Source organism: Calliopsis andreniformis, chromosome 5 (genome assembly GCF_051401765.1).
Source record: "Calliopsis andreniformis isolate RMS-2024a chromosome 5, iyCalAndr_principal, whole genome shotgun sequence".
Lineage (NCBI taxonomy): Eukaryota > Metazoa > Arthropoda > Insecta > Hymenoptera > Andrenidae > Calliopsis > Calliopsis andreniformis.
Window position 1 is genome coordinate 10,007,489 of NC_135066.1, and position 16,550 is coordinate 10,024,038.

Consider the following 16,550-nt stretch of genomic DNA (forward strand, 5'->3'; position numbering starts at 1 on the left):
ACGCCCAGGGTGATATGATATACGTATATGTATATTGTAACGTATGTATAGAATTGACGAGGGGTAGGGTTTTGCTGCGCGTACGTAGCTTCTAACGATAACGATATTAGAAGCGGGAATAATTTGAATTTCTTACCAATATTAACACGTTTACTGCGGTGTTTTTCACGTGCTGAGAAGACTTGTCCTATGTATATATTTAAAGATATTCTCTAACGCAAGTACTCGCATTGTATTGTCTCACGCGTGAGCTCGAATAAGTATTTATGTAAAATAATTATTTGAATAAATTCCTTTTCGTCAAATGTTGTACCTAGAAATATCTACTTTCGTGACTGATTTCTTAATTCTTTGAGTAATAGAAATAAGAAAGTGAAAAGAGTCGATTGGATAATTCGATCGAAAATTAAACATAATAATAGTGTATATGTGAACGTATTTTTCTATTCAATGATAGTCACAAATATGTATGCTTGGAAGATATATATGTATGTATATTTAACAGTAAATACATTCATTTCAATGATCACATTACAATACACATTTAGTATTTCTCAATTAAAATAATTTCATTGTTCATTGACACATATATCTGTATACATGTTAATATAATAAAAGTTTACTTTCAATACTTCACAATAAAATCGCTTAAAATATCATTTTCAAAATACGAAAAAAGTATTGTATAAAATGTAATTTACATGGAACACATCACTGTCTTGAAATGCATCATAAATACAGATATAGATACAAGTAATATAGTTAATATACATTCTGAGATTCTTAATGTTATTAGACATTGGTAATATTATATTAACTTTAATTAAAACTGTAGTTGTAGCACCATAGTTAACAAATCAGGTTTTGCCTGTATAAATAATATAAAAGATAATTCCATATTCTATACATGGAAACTAAATATATAAAATTAAATATCCAAAACAAATTTTCGTTTTCCATAAATTAGTAATTTTGAATTAGTAATTAGTAGTATAAAAACAGTAATTACGATGTTCATAGATATAGAAAATAGTTAAATATTTTTGTGAAAATACAAGATCTTGTTTAAGTACTGATTACATAGGTTCCTAAACTTTTGTTTATATCATTTTCAAAATCAGACGAAGTTCCTGTGCATGAAAAATTTTACTGATTTCTACCAGTAAACAGCGATTCATCTTCTGGCTGAGGAACACGTTTGTAACGCTCTTGTGTCACAAGATAAACTGATACTCCGCCAAAGAGAACCAATAGAAGACCAATGATATTGACTAATACTGCCTCGCCCACAAGTTTCGAGTAATCTTTTCTGAAATTATAAAAATATTACATGACTCAAGCAATATTATGACATTACAAAACAATCATAATATTTAAAATAATAATTTATATTGTAATAGAAGAGTTTATTTACTGCAAACTGAAAATTGCTTTTTCATTGAGTCCCAAAAGACAAGAAGCAATTACACCAATAAATCCTGCAACACCAAAATACACATGAATGGGCATGTAAGAAACACGCAATGGAGCTTGTAAACCTGGGTATAAGAAAGACAGAAATCCAGCGAACCACTGAAATATTATAATAAAAAAATATTAATTAAGCACACACAAAGAAAAGGTCAGAAATGAGAAATAATCTTTTTACCTGACAACAGAATAAAATTACACTGGTAAGTCCAACCCAACTATGAAGACTGTACATGTTTGGAATTGGTTCTGGTGTCATGAGATTATGACTATCAAACACAGCAACCAGAGCAATTACTACTAATACAACAACAAACATCATTATACCACCATGAATTAATTTTAGTCGTCGTTTTCGGGCGTTCCTCTGAGTTCTATATATTAGCATACCTGGAAACATTGGAACAGTTAGAAACCAGTATTATTATGCAATTAATGTTTTTCAAAATTGTGGGATATACCATTAGCATATAGAAAAACAAATCCAATAATCATTAATAAAGGATGCCAATTAAATTCCAGCATTGGATTGGACCTCCAAGAGAAGCCGCCTCTATAGTTAGCACACCAAACAGCGACTAAAATTATTAGTGTTGCTCCAAGGACTTCCATTACAATTGTAAGAGGTTTAAAACCTTCTAGAGAGATACGTGATTCTCCAATTTGTTCCATATCTGAAAAGTAATTTCATTAGTATTTAATTAATATTACAAATTGTAAATGTAAGCAAATAAATTGAACATAACATAAAACTATAAAATATAAAGGTCAACACAAAATTGTTTTACAAAGTGAATAAATGTTAACTAAATAATTTTTTAATTGTTGATGAATGAGTTATTTTACAATACAAACAGAAATAACATACCTAAACATATTTGGTACTGATATGGATAGTTTGCTGACATGATTGGGTAAAAACTAATTCTCTTTTTACAGTACTTTAAATATTGTTTTTTATATGACACTGCTAGAGAATTTCCCTTTATAATTTGTTTAAAATAGCTAGTGATGTAAATTTAGTACATTTTTTAAAATTTTTTAATGATATTCTGCACAAATTGTAAGTTATAAATTAAAATTCATATCATGAAAATTATTTATATGAATACAGTTGACCATTGTTGAAATGCAAATATAGATATTTTTAACCATTTCTTAATTATGTTAGTTTAAGATTAATAAATTCTAAAATGGCTTATTATACAAACAAACAGATAGCATTATAATTATAATTTTATGATAAACATATGAGCTACTTTAGTAACTTACATCTTTGCATTATGTCAACTATATTCATTAACAATAAGAACAATTTACTATTTAACAACATATGTTTCTATGAACAATATATTATTTAAGCTTTTTAATAGATTCAACTGTGTCACAATATGTATCTATATTCATTTGTAAATGTGTCATATGCCATTAAAACAAGTAATTTGATTTAGTAGCTATACACATATTCCAAGTAATTTTTCTTATATAATCTTTTTTCTATCCATATTGTGTCATATATAAAACTGTCAGTGTCCCGAAATGATCACATTTTTCAAAATTAATCAACTCTAAAAGTATAGATTGTCTTTTAAATAATCTTCAATATGTTTTAAATAATCATGGCACTGTTTATAAACCATTTATTAATCAGCAGGTTAGATTTGGCAGAATGTTAATGTTAGATGCTGTAATATATCAAGAACAAAACGTATATTAATTAAAAGAAAAGACAAGAATCAAAGAATTTAGATTAACTAACTGTGAAATAATAACTCGTGACATTACCTGTAGCTATCCGCGAGAAAGTTTCAAGGAAAAATCAACAGGTACTATGTAGATTCCCCAACGGCGTAAAATACATTATCGATTTTACGCAGCTATATAGAATAGGATATTTAAACGTGTCGCACTTTCGATCAACACAACAACTATTTGTAATATGATACCACTATTTAAAATTAAATTAATAAATTCAGGTGGACAGCTGGTTGAATGATCATGTGATCATTACATTTTTTTTGTAAATAAGAAGTCTGAAACGTAATTCAAACTTGATTCAAACGTGCAAAATTAAATATTCTTAATAGATAAGTGTCTTCAAAACTAGATTATTACATATTTAATTAAATCGTTCTCTCCAGGCAAAAAAACGATAAAGAAGGTTCGTTTCTCTTAATTCGGAGTCCCGATTCCCGTGTGAATTGATATACACTGATATGTACTTGTTCACAGAAGTTTCAAAACAATTTGGAGCAATCAGAGCCAATCAGAGCGCGATCGACTAGTGGAGGGATCACATCGCCGGTGGTGTTTTCACACTTGTTTTTCGTAATGTTGGAAGGTGTTAAACATGTTCTGTTAGTGTTATCCGGTAAGGGCGGCGTTGGAAAATCGACGATCAGCACGCAATTGGCACTTGCACTTAAGGAATCTGGATTTCGTGTGAGTTTCTCAATATATTCAACATTTTTACAGGTTCCTTAGGTTAGATCGCTTACACGTCAAAATGTTGCAGGTTGGTTTGTTAGACGTCGATCTTTGTGGACCAAGCGTACCTTATCTGTTAAATTTGGAGGACAAAGATGTTCACCAATCTACTGACGGGTATTGAAACAATCTCTATGAAAACATTCTATATTATTTAAAATATTCCTCTTAACCTTTTTTATCAAAAGCTGCCGTGTGTTTTGTCAATTCTTTAACTACGAAATTGACTATGACGAATTATTCAGTTAACACTTTGATGACTGTCACATTATTATTTTAGCAATAGCATTAGAGCCTATTAACTTAAGTTCACGTTTATTTTGTTTTGAGTTTTGTATAACATATTGAAATCACCTTCATTTATTATATTTTTTAGCTGTATTGTCATTGACATTTACACATATTTTATACTATTTTATAAGTCATTTTAGTTCATAAAAGTTCTTTGAGTAGTTTATTTTAATCCTTTAATGGTATATTTCTGAAAACTTTATGTAATATAGAATATCGAACGTAGTTGTACTCAGATATTTTTTTTATTTTTTGTTATTGCTATTGTTTGGATATTATAGATGGATACCAGTGTTTGCAGACAAAGAACAGAAGCTAGCTGTTATGTCGATAGGGTTTTTATTAAAAAATCAAGATGAGAGTGTTGTCTGGAGAGGTCCAAAAAAAACTGGAATGATTAAGCAGTTCCTAACTGATGTTGTTTGGCAAGATATTGATTATTTAATTATTGACACTCCACCAGGAACCTCTGATGAGCATATTACTGTGATGGAAAATTTAAGGTAACATTAATAACAGATATATTTCAAAATTGTTCAAGTATTCTTCTTTTGTGTTACTAATTGTTAAAAAACAAGGTAATATTTTTGGTCCTGTACATGTTTACTATTAATAGTGTCACACGGTTTTGGTCATTCACATGTGACTCTGATTAAGAATCATGTGATATCCAAATGAAGCATAACTTTAGTTAGATAAGTGATTGCTCATTAGATTGATAAGCTCATATCGCACATGTATTTCAAGAGTAATACAATTCAAACATGTATATTTTTCAGAGAAAAGGGAAAACTATTTGTGAGCTTAAAAACAAAGCTATGACCAAATAATATCGACATAAAAAATAGCATTATCTAATGAAAATTATCTTATTTAAATTCTTTAGCTGAAGAATTACTTGTTTGCAATAAATGATTTTGTTAACATTATTCAAATAATCTGAATTCCATATTTGTCTCGCTTTTGAAATACATGTGAGGTATGTTCTGCTTGAATGCATATCACAAAAAAGATATTCTAATATTATGTCATGTGATAATAGATTACAATAAGAACAATAATGATTCTGATTAATGAATACATTATGTTTTATAGGAATGTTAAATGTGACGGTGCATTAATAGTAACTACTCCACAAGCAGTTGCAGTGGATGATGTTTTAAGAGAAGTAACATTTTGTAGAAAAACTGGTATTCACATATTTGGTATTGTTGAAAATATGAGTGGTTTTGTCTGTCCATCGTGTTCGGTTAGTATACAATTTTTCTTTTGCTTTTTCATTTAAAGAAAGTTTTTGTTATTAATACAAAAAATATAATTTCCAGGAATGTACAAATATATTCTCTGCGGGTGGAGGAATAGCTCTCTCAAAAATGGTAAATGTACCATTTTTAGCAAAAGTACCTATAGACCCACAAGTTGGTAAACTGGCAGGAACTGGTCAAAGCGTTTTGGTGACGTTACCAGACAGTCAAGTAGCGCAGATATTTCGAAAACTAGTCGAGGAAGTTACTAAAAGTAAAGAAGCATGAGAGTGAGAATTTTTATCGTATCTCTGTAATTTTTAACGACACACAGTACTTGCTTGTGATCCTGAAGTTAACATTAACCTTATGCGAGCTACTACGATGTTGCATTTTTTTATAAAAGATATTGTAAGTGAATTTACAAAACCGGATCTTTCATACAGATATATACATATCTACTAATATTGTAAAAACACAAGATATTAGAAAACCTTTTATTAGACTTAGACAATTCACAGAATCGCATTGGGTTAATGCAATCGCATATTACAAATAGAATAGAATGTACAGGTATAAATGCAACGATTCTTTACACTGTAGTACGTACGAAAGGTACAGATAACTCAATTTTTGTATTTCATGGAAAATATGATATAAAAGATGTATCAACATCAATTAAAAAACACATCTTTTGTACAAAAAGTGTGAATAGATACCAGTATGCTATTGTATAATGTATATATACATCAAAGCCTTTGTATATTATGTGTTGCTGTATTTACAGTCTTTCTAAATTCATTGTTATCTGATTATTTACATTTCTTTTCTAACTATTATGCATATATTCAGAAAGAAAATAAAAAATATATATTTTCCTGCTACTTTTGTATGGATCTATTAAAAAGTAATTAGAGTTATTGGTTCGATACTGTTCGTTTTTTGTAAGCCGCCCACAGTTCTTTTTTATATTCTAACGTGGCAGTCAATTTATCTTCTGCCTCGGTAATACCTCTGCCAACTACAGCTAAATCAGCTCCAGAATTTACTACGGATTCTGGAGTATTGTACTGTTGTCCTAAATCGTCAGAACTTTTCGATAACTTCACTCCAGGCGTTAATTGAACGAGCCCTAGAGTTGAGAAAATATTCGACTGGCAGACGATACCAGCAACTATATCTGAACTCTGTGCAATCGACACTGCATTTTGTACGTAGTCACCGCTAGTTAGAGCACCCTTAGAAGACATTTCAGCTAATATAAAAATTCCACGCGGTTCGGTCACGTCTTTTAAACCATTATTCAAACCGTCTATGATACTTTGACCAACAACCGCGTGTACGGTAACAATATCTGCCCATTCGACTATTTTATATATGCCTCTTTGGTATTGTAAAGACACCGTATTACCGATGTCTGCAAACTTTCTATCTTCCATCAACAGAAAATCGTGCTTTTTAGCTAATTCTTTTAAACGTTTTACAAAATCGTCACTAAAATCCTCTATTATATCTACGTGCGTCTTGAGCACTACAATATGTGGTCCCGTTAAATCAGCCAATTCTAAAATTGAGTCGGCTTTAGTCAAATCTGCTGCTAAACATAAAGTAGATTCTTTTGTTTCCATCAAGTTGAACAGCTTAGAAGCAATAGCGTTTTTGGTTTTAGTTGCCCTACTATGGAATGGAGTCTTCAGTCGTTTGTCTGAACCTTAGAGAAAAGAAAGTTTGCTTTTTCAATGATTTCTACATTTTGCAATATTTATTTCAATACTGTGAAAAATTTAATCAATCTATTATTGTTAGAATATTGTTTTACCTTGGACAATAATAATAGGTGCTTGATATTTCAACAAGTAATCTGTTACTTCTTTTACAATTTTTAGGGTAATTTTGTTGGCTTGTAAAAGATACATCATAAGTTTGGTTACTGTGTAGAGACTCCTCATTTTAATTCCATGATTTTCAATATTTTTCTTGCCACCTTGTTCTCTATCAATTACCACAAGTGCTTCTGACACTTTCAAACCTTCATTTCTTAAAGACTGCACAGTGTCTATAATGCTGCTACCACTCGTAACCACATCCTCAATAATAACACAGTTTTCTCCTGGCTTGAACTGACCTTCTATTATTTTCTTTGTTCCATATGCCTTTGCTTCTTTTCTTTTAATTAACATGGGTATGTTTGAATTAACAGAGATCAAAGTAGCCAAAGGTAATGCTGTATAAGGAACACCACAAAGTTGTGATGCTTCGGAGTAGTTTTCCTTCAGTTTCCATAATGCTTTTGCTAAACGAGTCTACACAAAATATTAAAGTAAATATCAAGTACACCAATTTTTTAGAATATATCCATTTGTTTACATGTAAATGTTCATAACATAACATTAACACATACCATTACTTTTGGATACGAGACTATTACTCGTAAATCAAAGTAAACAGGTGTTTTCAAACCAACTTTGGTTACAAAATCACCGAATTTCACTGCATTAATATCGTAAAGAGTTATAGCTAATTCTCTTAATTCTGCTTCCATTGTGTTTAACGTTTTCGACATAATTTACAAGTTTCTATAAATTTAAATGTACGTTCTGGAAAGTTGATAATTAAGGTTAGCCCTTGAACTTTATGTGACACTGTACTCTCGAAGGATCGTTTATTTAAAATAAAAAATTGAATTGACAATACGTACGAGATAATTATATTTAATGTAGAACGTGTGACGTGATATTATGTATAGAGTTTACAACACTCTTCTACGTCTATTTGTGCATCAAAGAAAAGATGATAGAAGTGAAGATGCAGAGACCATTGATACACATACGCCGACTCCAGATAAGGAATTTGAATTTTCACATATCACTTAAAATGTACGAATTGTTCAATTACAGGTACGATGTTTTTCTGTTTCTACACAAAAAAAAAAGAATAAAAATAATAGTGTAATATTTTATGAAAATCTAATTTTTTTATGTAAAAATATTTTGTTATTTATATATTTTAATAAATTTAAATTCCTTATATAAATGCACTCACAGAAAAAGTATTGAATTATTAACAATGTTTATTAATAGTTACTTAATTATGAAACTGTGAAGGTATCTTGAACATTTAAGTTAATCAACTATTTGATTATATGATAAGCATAGTTTACAGAAAGTGAGGAGAATGGAATTACTAAACATAACATCTCGTATATTAATAATATCTCTTTATTTTTGTTACTCAATATTGCTGGTTGATATAAGAGAAAACTCGAATTGAGTCAAAGCGTTTGAGTACCGTAAAAATATTACCGCAGTTGTTACGATAATTTGACCAAGGTCCAAATATCTTCCAACTTAAGTGTTATCCTTATTTTATTTATTTCCCCAACCCCATAGACCTTTGACGAATCCCGTTAGACCAGCTTGACCCGCTTTCTTGGCCTGATCGCCAAGTTTGTCGCTCAAATCTGGAAACTCGACCATATTAAAAGCCAAGTCAAAGAACAATGGTTTACAAGGGATAGGCTGCATAGATGGCGGCAGTTTATAAACATTTGGTTGTTTCGTGAGGAGCGCAGGATCTTCTCTGTATTCGTACAAACGTTCGAACAGAGGTTTCTTCGTTTTGGAGTACTTGTTAGTTCCAGGCTCTTCTTCCTGTCCTTCTTCAAGCACGCTATGCGCATGTGCCGCGTATTTTGCACCTTCTATGGACGTCTCTAGCTTCTGAAGAGCATCTTTCAATGATTCTGGAAGCACTTTCTCATATTCAAATGCATCTTTAACGTGTTGCGCAGATCTCTGGTACAGAGCCATTGCTTCTCGCCATCTATGAAGATTCGCCAACGATTGAGCCATGTAGTAACACCTGAATGCTCTGTAGCCCTTTGTCTTAGCCTCCTGTTCGCGCACAAATTCCTCATCATCTTGCAACTGTGAAATTTCAACAAGATTATGAAGTGCTGCCTCATATAGTCTCACAATGTCCTGTGGCTTTGCTTTAGCAGATTCCTCTGCGGCTTTTATTAACGCAAGATTTCTTTCTAGAGTACGTGACAGTCTAATGTATTGTAGGTAAGTAATTAGATGTTGAGGTGGCGTTAATTTATCGTTGTCTTTGTTTTTGAGCTCGTTTTTGAAGAAATCTCGTACGCCTGAGATCGCGTCCTTACAATCTATCAAGTGCGCCTCCAGTAAATCAATTTTAGCTTGATTCGTTGTTGCTTTTTCTAATGTTTGATTTAGTCTTGAGTCAGCAATTAACAGACCAGCAGCTCTTGGTGGTACCACACCACAGGATTTGCCACGCCATGTAACTTCTTCGACGTTCGCTTGCTTTTCTCGCGTTTGTGCTATCAAAGAATCTAAGCTGGCCAGCAGCTCGCCGCTAAGCTGACCTCTCATTTGCATTAAATCATCTATGGCAGTAGTGTCTCCAATGTTGTAAGCACAGTATCTAAGACTAGGAGCAAGCTCTTCAACACGTGCATTGTACAGCACTTGTTCAGATTCTGGTAGTGCAGAGGCCAGCTTTCCATACACTACTTGAGCTTTCTTTAAATTTTCCATTGCATTTTTCCATAGTTGTAACTCAAAATGCAAGGAGCCATGCATCCAGGCCACATATGCTTGAGCTTCTAACTTTGTTCTCGCGTTGCAATTAACATTCTGTGAAAGTTATTATTATTAGTATTATTGGTATAAATTATATAGATGAAAATATAGTTAAAGAGATTGCTCTATGTGTTTACCTTACCTCTATTAATTCTTGTAACTGTAAAGAATATGTAGCTGCTTTCCTTAATCTTGATATTAAATGAAACTTCTTTCTTGGCTCTGTATTTGATTCTTGCCGTAATTGCATAGCATAACTCCAGGCACGCTCTGCCATCATCAAGGGAACTTGTAAGAATTTATCATCACTAACCATCACAGATGTTATATCCTTCCTTTTGAAGTGACGTCTATCACCCTGTGGAACTTTCAACACCTTTCTAAGGCGTCTTAACCTTCTGGAGCAATATCCACGATACCTTTGATAATCTCCATGTCTCAACCCATGTTGCTGCTGCGCCTCTTTTATTATTTTCAAAACTATTTTTTATTATTAAGGTATTATATAATGGACTAATGTCCATAAACAAGGAAAAGAGAAAATAAAATAACTAAATTATTCATAGTAAAAGTAAAGTGATCTGTAAACATTAAAAGCATAAATAAAATATTGCCATAATCACTGAAAAATTATTTGCAAAGTACTGAAATTGATTATAATTGTGTACAGAAATGTTTTTACATAGTTGTTTGGATCAGTTAAATATATGTTTCATTTTAAAGACATGATATGACAAATTAAGGTTAGGTAATGACATATGGTGTTGACAGAATTCCAGGCACATACAGTAATGTTTTATCAAAAAAGGATACTTTCCAACGAGTACGTCTTCTGCTCCTTCGGCGTCGTAACATCGTTCACTTGATTTTCCTTCAATGATTCTGTGATTTTCTCCTCGACCACCATCGTCCCGCAACCACGTATACAATTTTCACCAAACTTTTCACCATGAACCCAACAATCACAAAATAACTATCACTCCCAGCTCCCAGCTCCCAGCAAAAGTCGTAAAGAAATGAACTGCACAACACATAGTATTGCACTCTTGAAATTAAAATTGTTCTATTTGGAGACCTCTAAAGAAATGTTTTATTACTATTATGTTATCATATGAACATAGCTTTAGTATAGCCGCCATTTAATAATTTGTTTAAATTTTTGGAGCGAAATTTAAAACTGCTAGGCTGCGTAAATGAAAGCAAAGCAAAGAGCAAGCTTAACTTAAAAGACAGGAAATATTTCATTTAGAACAGTTCTGGAATCATGAACTGTAATAAATTACCAACTTCGCCTTAATGAAACTATAGGTTTTTCGACGAAAATGAATAAATATTTGAATTACAAAGGAATGTATCGACATAAATTTTATTTTGTTTTATAAAAATTTGGTAGCATATACATGTACGTGAAAAATTAACAAGGAAACGTTCTTTTATCGTAGACGTCTAATACTTGAAAAAGAGAAATAAAAATATAGATTTATAATTTTTGTTTTTAAACAAAATCTGATGTTATAATCTATATTCTCAAACGATAAAATACGTATTAAAATATTTTAATTATACAAATAAAGTGTAGGCATAAGAACTTCTTATTGTAAATTCAACATTATTAACTTTAGAGTATTTCATAATGGAAGAATTTTATTTCACGTTTCCATAGGTTCCATAACTACATCTACTATGACTGCATCTGTCGGTGTTTCCATAGGTGTGTCATCAGATTTCTTTTTAATTGAATATAATCGTTTAAGTTTCTCGTAATGTTTAATATCCTGTAAGCAATAATCTGTTGTTAGCAAACTGCATTCCACATTAGATCGTACATGTACCATTTTATTAAGCATCATTAAAAATATTTACTTTCTCTTGCACGGACGGTCTTATTTTATCAAACGCAGCTACGATATGCCGCATAGAGATTTCTGGCTGTCCCGAATAATGTATATCCATTAACTCTCTTAATGCTTCTGTTCCTGCTTCTCTAATCAAAGCTGCTAAATCTGCCCCAGTATAACCATCGCACTTACTATCGTATCCTATCTGCTCAAGATTTACATCAGCAGCTAATTTTGGTTTTGTCGCATTCTATAAACACGCATTGATTCATTAGAAGAATGAATGCTTTAAAAATACTTTCATATTATCAGTTAATGCAAAGAATACCTTTGTTACTGCCCTTAAAATATCGACACGATCTGACGCAGTAGGCAAATCAACGTATAAAATTTTATCCAACCTTCCTGGTCGTAACACTGCTGGATCAATAATATCGGGCCTATTACTTGCAGCCATCAAAAATACTCCTTGTCGTCCTTCAACACCATCCATTTCAGTAAGCATCTGATTAACAACACGCGAAGTAGCAGAACTATCGCCTTCTGACCGCCTGGGACACAAGGCATCCAGTTCGTCAAAAAATATAACACATGGAGCAGAATTCCGTGCCCTGATAAAGCACTGTCGGACAGCTTTTTCGCTCTCACCAACGTACTAAAATAGAGAAATCCTATAATGTATTATAATTGTACTTGTAACTACTTAGTATCGAAATGCAATAACCAGTATTAGGAATGCAATGTATACTTTTTAGGGATTACTAGTTAGGATATTACCATATTCAGAAGTTCTGGTCCTTTGACAGAAATGAAGTTGATACCAGCTTCATTAGCAATAGCTTTAGCTAATAATGTTTTACCACAACCAGGTGGACCACATAATAATACTCCGGTGGGTGTTGTTAATCCTAAAGCAGTAAAATGTTCCGAATGTCGAATAGGAGCCTGGAATGTTAAACAAAAGAAAACAAGCAGAAAGAAAAATATGTTATATATTCTAGATACGTAAAAAAGTATTGAAATTTGTTAAAATGTATAAAAATATTTACAAGTATAGCCATCTGTAATTCCTCTCGAATATCTCGTAAAGAACCAACATCGTCCCATGTAACATCAGGAACTGTCGCGAAACCTTCCCTTTTGGCTGATGGCTGAATAACGCGAAGAGCAGTTTCAAAATCACTGTGTTCAATACACAAATTCGCTAATCGTTCAGGAGAAAGTGGTGGATCGTTACGTAACCAAGTTAGCAATCCTGCTAAATCAGTAGATTTTTCTTGTGTCACGTCCATTTCTACTGTATTTCGTGGACTTTCGGGATTACTTGTTTTATTTGTCTTAGATACATTATTTTCATTTGACGTAGACGATTCAATGGTTACTTCTTCGTCTAAATTACCAGAATTTTGAAAATTCTGTGATTCCTTCTCAATTTCGTTGATATCTTGTATTTCTGTCGATTTATTGTCCGATTCTGATCTATTTAAATCTTCAAGTATTCTAACAAAAATAAAGTCAGTAAAAATATAATTAATTGTATCGAATTAGTTTCTAATTATTTGTAAAATAATACTACCTATCCACGGCTGCCATAGCTGCTTCTCTGATCAAAGCGACTAAATCGGCACCGACAAAACCTGGTGTAAGCGAAGCTATCGTAGATAAACTAACGTTAGGAGCGAGTGCAACTTTCTCTGCATGTACGGACAAGATTTTTGTCCTTGCATCCCTGTCTGGTATACCAAGACATACTTCATGATCAAAACGACCAGCTCTCCTTAAAGCTGGATCCAACGAATCAGGTCGATTTGTCGCTCCAAGTACTAATACTCCAGTGCCATTTTCCTTAAAACTCAGTTCTGGTATTTCAAAAAAATATTATTTATATTTAGAAATTAAGTTAAAGAAGTACACCACCTTATCGGTTTAAAAAATTGAAATCCTTTCTTATTATTTTGTTAAGTTTATTATTTTTAAGTAAGAAAAAAATAACGTCAAAATATTACTTTACACGACTATTTTTCTAGACCTCTGAAGTGGTGTACCTCCTTAAAGAACAATATAATTCATTAATACAATAATTTACCATCTAAACATGATAACAATTGTGCAACAATTCTCCTCTCCATCTCTCTTTGAGCAGTAGCTCTGTGGGGTGCTACAGCATCAATTTCATCTAAGAAAATTACACATGGTGAAATTGCAAGTGCCTGTTCGAATAACTCTCTAATTCGGGCTTCACTTTCACCCGATACTCCAGCCACCAGTTCAGGTGCTGCTACTTTTAGCATGGGAATATTCAGTTCCTAATTTTGACAAATAAAAAGTAAGTAATTGAACAAATAGAATGTAGTCATTTATAATTAACCAGTTACTTACTCCCGCAATTGCGTGTGCTAATAATGTTTTTCCACAGCCAGGAGGACCGTGAAGTAAAAATCCTCTTGGCGGTGATATACCGAGCTGTTTAAAAATTTCTGGATGCTTCATATGTGCAAGTAATTTGCATACAACTTTCAGAACTTTATCACATCCTCCCATGTCGGTAAATGTGATTTTTGGTTCAGAAATAGGTATCACTTTGGCCTTTTTTGTGTGCAAATATTGATTACTTTCTGTTTCTTTATCGCGTTGCCGTTTTCTGATAGAATGTTCTGTTGTTGCTGATGTTGGTACTTGTCTGTCTTCTTTAATAGGCTATGAAAACAAATTTGAATAATATAATGCCTGTATATGTAATACAGTTTCAATAGTATTATGCACATATTATTAAACTATATAATAAATCAAATAAATGTAACAAGAATAAAAATAAATTAATAATTTACTGCTTTCAATTGTTCTTCTCTAGGAGGCCCAAGTTTTTCTGCATGCGAAGATGGACCTGGATTTTGTTGCAAGTTTTTGACAACAGGTACAGGTTCATTTTTCTTGTTACCAGAATTTGAATCTGCCTTGTCCATATCATCATCACTACTAATATCTATGAGCTCTTTGTCACTAGAATTTCCATTTTGTTTGTTCTGTGACGTTTTATACATTTTTAACAGCATGCCATCCAACACAGTATTTTGAGGATCTGACTAAAAGCAATACATACCAGGTAACACTTGCTATTGAAAATAATATTCAAATAAAATTCATGTAAATACTTCTACGTCAACTTCATCTTCATCCTCATCGTCGCAAGCAGACCATTCACGAGAACAGTATTTATCTCCAAATAACTCTGTTAGTTCATCATAAGCTTTCCGTACTAGTGCTCTAAAGGGACCACGTTTTTTTATGCGATAATCTCGATATTTTCTTTGCAAAGCATCTGCCATTTCATTGACATCAATGTAAACTTTATTTTCATTCTCATGCATATACTAAAAGATATAAAGAGTTAATTATTTACAAATATATAAAACATATAAAATTTGTTACTATTTAACCCTGGTATACTGTTGAAATACTTGCTATTCCAAATCGTAATTTAGTTTATTTGCAATTCACATGTAATACTTGTATTGTGTTATGCATGTAGCTGAACAGTTGATGATACCACTATAGTTTGTATTATCTAATGTCAAAGCAATAAGTATGCCTATATTGTACAAGCCTGGACCAAATTCATTCTCTTTTACCAAACGTATTCTTTAAATAATACTGATAAAAGTCGTACAATTTCACACGAATCAGGTATGTTGTAAAGAAATTATTTAATACAAATGCTCAATTTCAGGTCAAATTGACCCAACCAGTACACAAAGGTTAAATAAATTTTTACTTCACCAAATTGTAATTCCATTTCATATTGTATTAATTTTTATGTGTGTTTCATTTCTAAGTATGCGCAAAATGTAACTGTAAATGTAAATATCTTAAACTTATTCAGTTCAGATAGTATCTTTTAAACGTCAATTTACCGCGCAAAGTACACATTGCAAAAGATACGTACATATGTCAACTTTGCGTATACAGTTAATCGAAAAGTTTTGAAATAAGAAGAAATCAAATATGTTACCATTTGTACACGTGAAATTAATAACTCATCCCGTAAATGTTTGTTAATTGATTCAATCCCTTGTTTATTATTCATAGATTTTGATTTGTGATCACCACTCGAACCTTGTAATGGAATGATATCAATAGACGAATTCAATTTCCCAACCTTCTGCATTTTTTTAATGTCAGGAGTCATTAACACTGTTACGGTAATCAAATAGCTATTAGATTTGTATTTCTGTTTTTATGTAAGTTTTTCACACGTGCTATCACGTACTATCAACACTCATTCACTACTGTGTTTCTTGAACTACGAAGGCAGAAATAATTCCCCAACCTCGCGAAAAGGCTAGAACCAAAAAGTACAATATAGAGTGGAATATAACAAAAATTATTTCTCTACACTCCGTCATATAATGCATAATATCATACATATAAAACTGTAACGAAATATTGTATATGTAGTACATACATTGTTACACCTCATACGTCATAATGTATTTATAAATTGCAACATTTTATACGTTAGATTATTTACAGAGTTATCTCACATGAAACAGTACACGTATATGCACAAGATACAGGGTGCTTCAAAAGTTCTGATTAATCTTACCACAGCACCC

At 31.9% G+C, this 16,550-nt stretch overlaps 5 protein-coding genes across 7 annotated transcripts; 1 reads left to right on the top strand and 4 right to left on the bottom strand.

The window, feature by feature from the left end:
- Positions 1-470: 470 nt before the first annotated feature.
- On the bottom strand, positions 471-3,399 carry LOC143178805 (transmembrane ascorbate-dependent reductase CYB561). Of its 2 annotated transcripts, none has more exons than XM_076377658.1 (5): positions 3,256-3,399; positions 1,932-2,144; positions 1,649-1,860; positions 1,415-1,572; positions 471-1,309 (listed from the first exon to the last, which is right to left on the bottom strand). In XM_076377658.1, the coding sequence occupies exons 2-5, from the start codon at positions 2,140-2,142 to the stop codon at positions 1,147-1,149; spliced, it is 744 nt and encodes a 247-aa protein (XP_076233773.1). In that variant the 5' UTR covers positions 2,143-2,144; positions 3,256-3,399; the 3' UTR covers positions 471-1,146. The 2 variants fall into 2 exon arrangements, with proteins under 2 accessions (XP_076233773.1, XP_076233771.1); XM_076377656.1 differs by lacking the exon at positions 3,256-3,399 and adding an exon at positions 2,339-2,422.
- A 90-nt stretch (positions 3,400-3,489) lies between these two features.
- Positions 3,490-6,343, top strand: Nubp2 (NUBP iron-sulfur cluster assembly factor 2). Its single transcript, XM_076377659.1, has 6 exons — positions 3,490-3,631; positions 3,703-3,912; positions 3,986-4,074; positions 4,530-4,751; positions 5,344-5,497; positions 5,574-6,343. The coding sequence occupies exons 2-6, from the start codon at positions 3,802-3,804 to the stop codon at positions 5,778-5,780; spliced, it is 783 nt and encodes a 260-aa protein (XP_076233774.1). The 5' UTR covers positions 3,490-3,631; positions 3,703-3,801; the 3' UTR covers positions 5,781-6,343.
- Positions 6,344-6,354: 11 nt separating this feature from the next.
- Positions 6,355-8,405, bottom strand: R-l (rudimentary-like). The gene is made up of 4 exons (XM_076377655.1): positions 8,191-8,405; positions 7,894-8,089; positions 7,312-7,795; positions 6,355-7,203 (listed from the first exon to the last, which is right to left on the bottom strand). The coding sequence occupies exons 2-4, from the start codon at positions 8,053-8,055 to the stop codon at positions 6,410-6,412; spliced, it is 1,440 nt and encodes a 479-aa protein (XP_076233770.1). The 5' UTR covers positions 8,056-8,089; positions 8,191-8,405; the 3' UTR covers positions 6,355-6,409.
- A 284-nt stretch (positions 8,406-8,689) lies between these two features.
- On the bottom strand, positions 8,690-11,125 carry Srp68 (signal recognition particle 68). Its single transcript, XM_076377654.1, has 3 exons — positions 10,913-11,125; positions 10,242-10,579; positions 8,690-10,153 (listed from the first exon to the last, which is right to left on the bottom strand). The coding sequence occupies exons 1-3, from the start codon at positions 11,004-11,006 to the stop codon at positions 8,858-8,860; spliced, it is 1,728 nt and encodes a 575-aa protein (XP_076233769.1). The 5' UTR covers positions 11,007-11,125; the 3' UTR covers positions 8,690-8,857.
- Positions 11,126-11,673: 548 nt separating this feature from the next.
- On the bottom strand, positions 11,674-16,260 carry Smid (nuclear valosin-containing protein-like smid). Of its 2 annotated transcripts, XM_076378579.1 has the most exons (11): positions 15,947-16,260; positions 15,090-15,308; positions 14,766-15,020; positions 14,317-14,634; positions 14,024-14,243; positions 13,514-13,796; positions 12,987-13,437; positions 12,715-12,882; positions 12,266-12,592; positions 11,963-12,187; positions 11,674-11,874 (listed from the first exon to the last, which is right to left on the bottom strand). In XM_076378579.1, the coding sequence occupies exons 1-11, from the start codon at positions 16,121-16,123 to the stop codon at positions 11,749-11,751; spliced, it is 2,769 nt and encodes a 922-aa protein (XP_076234694.1). In that variant the 5' UTR covers positions 16,124-16,260; the 3' UTR covers positions 11,674-11,748. The 2 variants fall into 2 exon arrangements, with proteins under 2 accessions (XP_076234694.1, XP_076234695.1); XM_076378580.1 differs by lacking the exon at positions 15,947-16,260 and having other exon boundaries at positions 14,766-14,960; positions 15,038-15,143.
- Between the last annotated feature and the right edge of the window lie 290 nt (positions 16,261-16,550).

What these genes read in the sequence shown, in the direction of transcription:
- Smid (XM_076378579.1), bottom strand. Translation starts at nt 16,123, where the DNA reads ATGACTCCTGACATTAAAAAAATGCAGAAGGTTGGGAAATTGAATTCG. An exon ending in ATTGTTATCATGTTTAGATG is followed by an intron (nt 13,797 to 14,023) that starts GTAAATTATTGT and finishes TTGAAATACCAG; the next exon opens with AACTGAGTTTTAAGGAAAAT. An exon ending in AATTACAGATGGCTATACTT is followed by an intron (nt 12,883 to 12,986) that starts GTAAATATTTTT and finishes TTAACATTCCAG; the next exon opens with GCTCCTATTCGACATTCGGA.
- LOC143178805 (XM_076377656.1), bottom strand. Translation starts at nt 2,378, where the DNA reads ATGTCAGCAAACTATCCATATCAGTACCAAATATGTTTAG. An exon ending in TCAGTACCAAATATGTTTAG is followed by an intron (nt 2,145 to 2,338) that starts GTATGTTATTTC and finishes ATTACTTTTCAG; the next exon opens with ATATGGAACAAATTGGAGAA. An exon ending in TGTTTTTCTATATGCTAATG is followed by an intron (nt 1,861 to 1,931) that starts GTATATCCCACA and finishes CAATGTTTCCAG; the next exon opens with GTATGCTAATATATAGAACT.
- R-l (XM_076377655.1), bottom strand. Translation starts at nt 8,055, where the DNA reads ATGTCGAAAACGTTAAACACAATGGAAGCAGAATTAAGAGAATTAGCT. An exon ending in TCTCGTATCCAAAAGTAATG is followed by an intron (nt 7,796 to 7,893) that starts GTATGTGTTAAT and finishes TATTTTGTGTAG; the next exon opens with ACTCGTTTAGCAAAAGCATT. An exon ending in ACCTATTATTATTGTCCAAG is followed by an intron (nt 7,204 to 7,311) that starts GTAAAACAATAT and finishes CTTTTCTCTAAG; the next exon opens with GTTCAGACAAACGACTGAAG.
- Nubp2 (XM_076377659.1), top strand. Translation starts at nt 3,802, where the DNA reads ATGTTGGAAGGTGTTAAACATGTTCTGTTAGTGTTATCCGGTAAGGGC. An exon ending in TTAAGGAATCTGGATTTCGT is followed by an intron (nt 3,913 to 3,985) that starts GTGAGTTTCTCA and finishes AAAATGTTGCAG; the next exon opens with GTTGGTTTGTTAGACGTCGA. An exon ending in GTTCACCAATCTACTGACGG is followed by an intron (nt 4,075 to 4,529) that starts GTATTGAAACAA and finishes TGGATATTATAG; the next exon opens with ATGGATACCAGTGTTTGCAG.
- Srp68 (XM_076377654.1), bottom strand. Translation starts at nt 11,006, where the DNA reads ATGGTGGTCGAGGAGAAAATCACAGAATCATTGAAGGAAAATCAAGTG. An exon ending in GAAGACGTACTCGTTGGAAA is followed by an intron (nt 10,580 to 10,912) that starts GTATCCTTTTTT and finishes AATAAAAAATAG; the next exon opens with TTTTGAAAATAATAAAAGAG. An exon ending in AGTTACAAGAATTAATAGAG is followed by an intron (nt 10,154 to 10,241) that starts GTAAGGTAAACA and finishes TAACTTTCACAG; the next exon opens with AATGTTAATTGCAACGCGAG.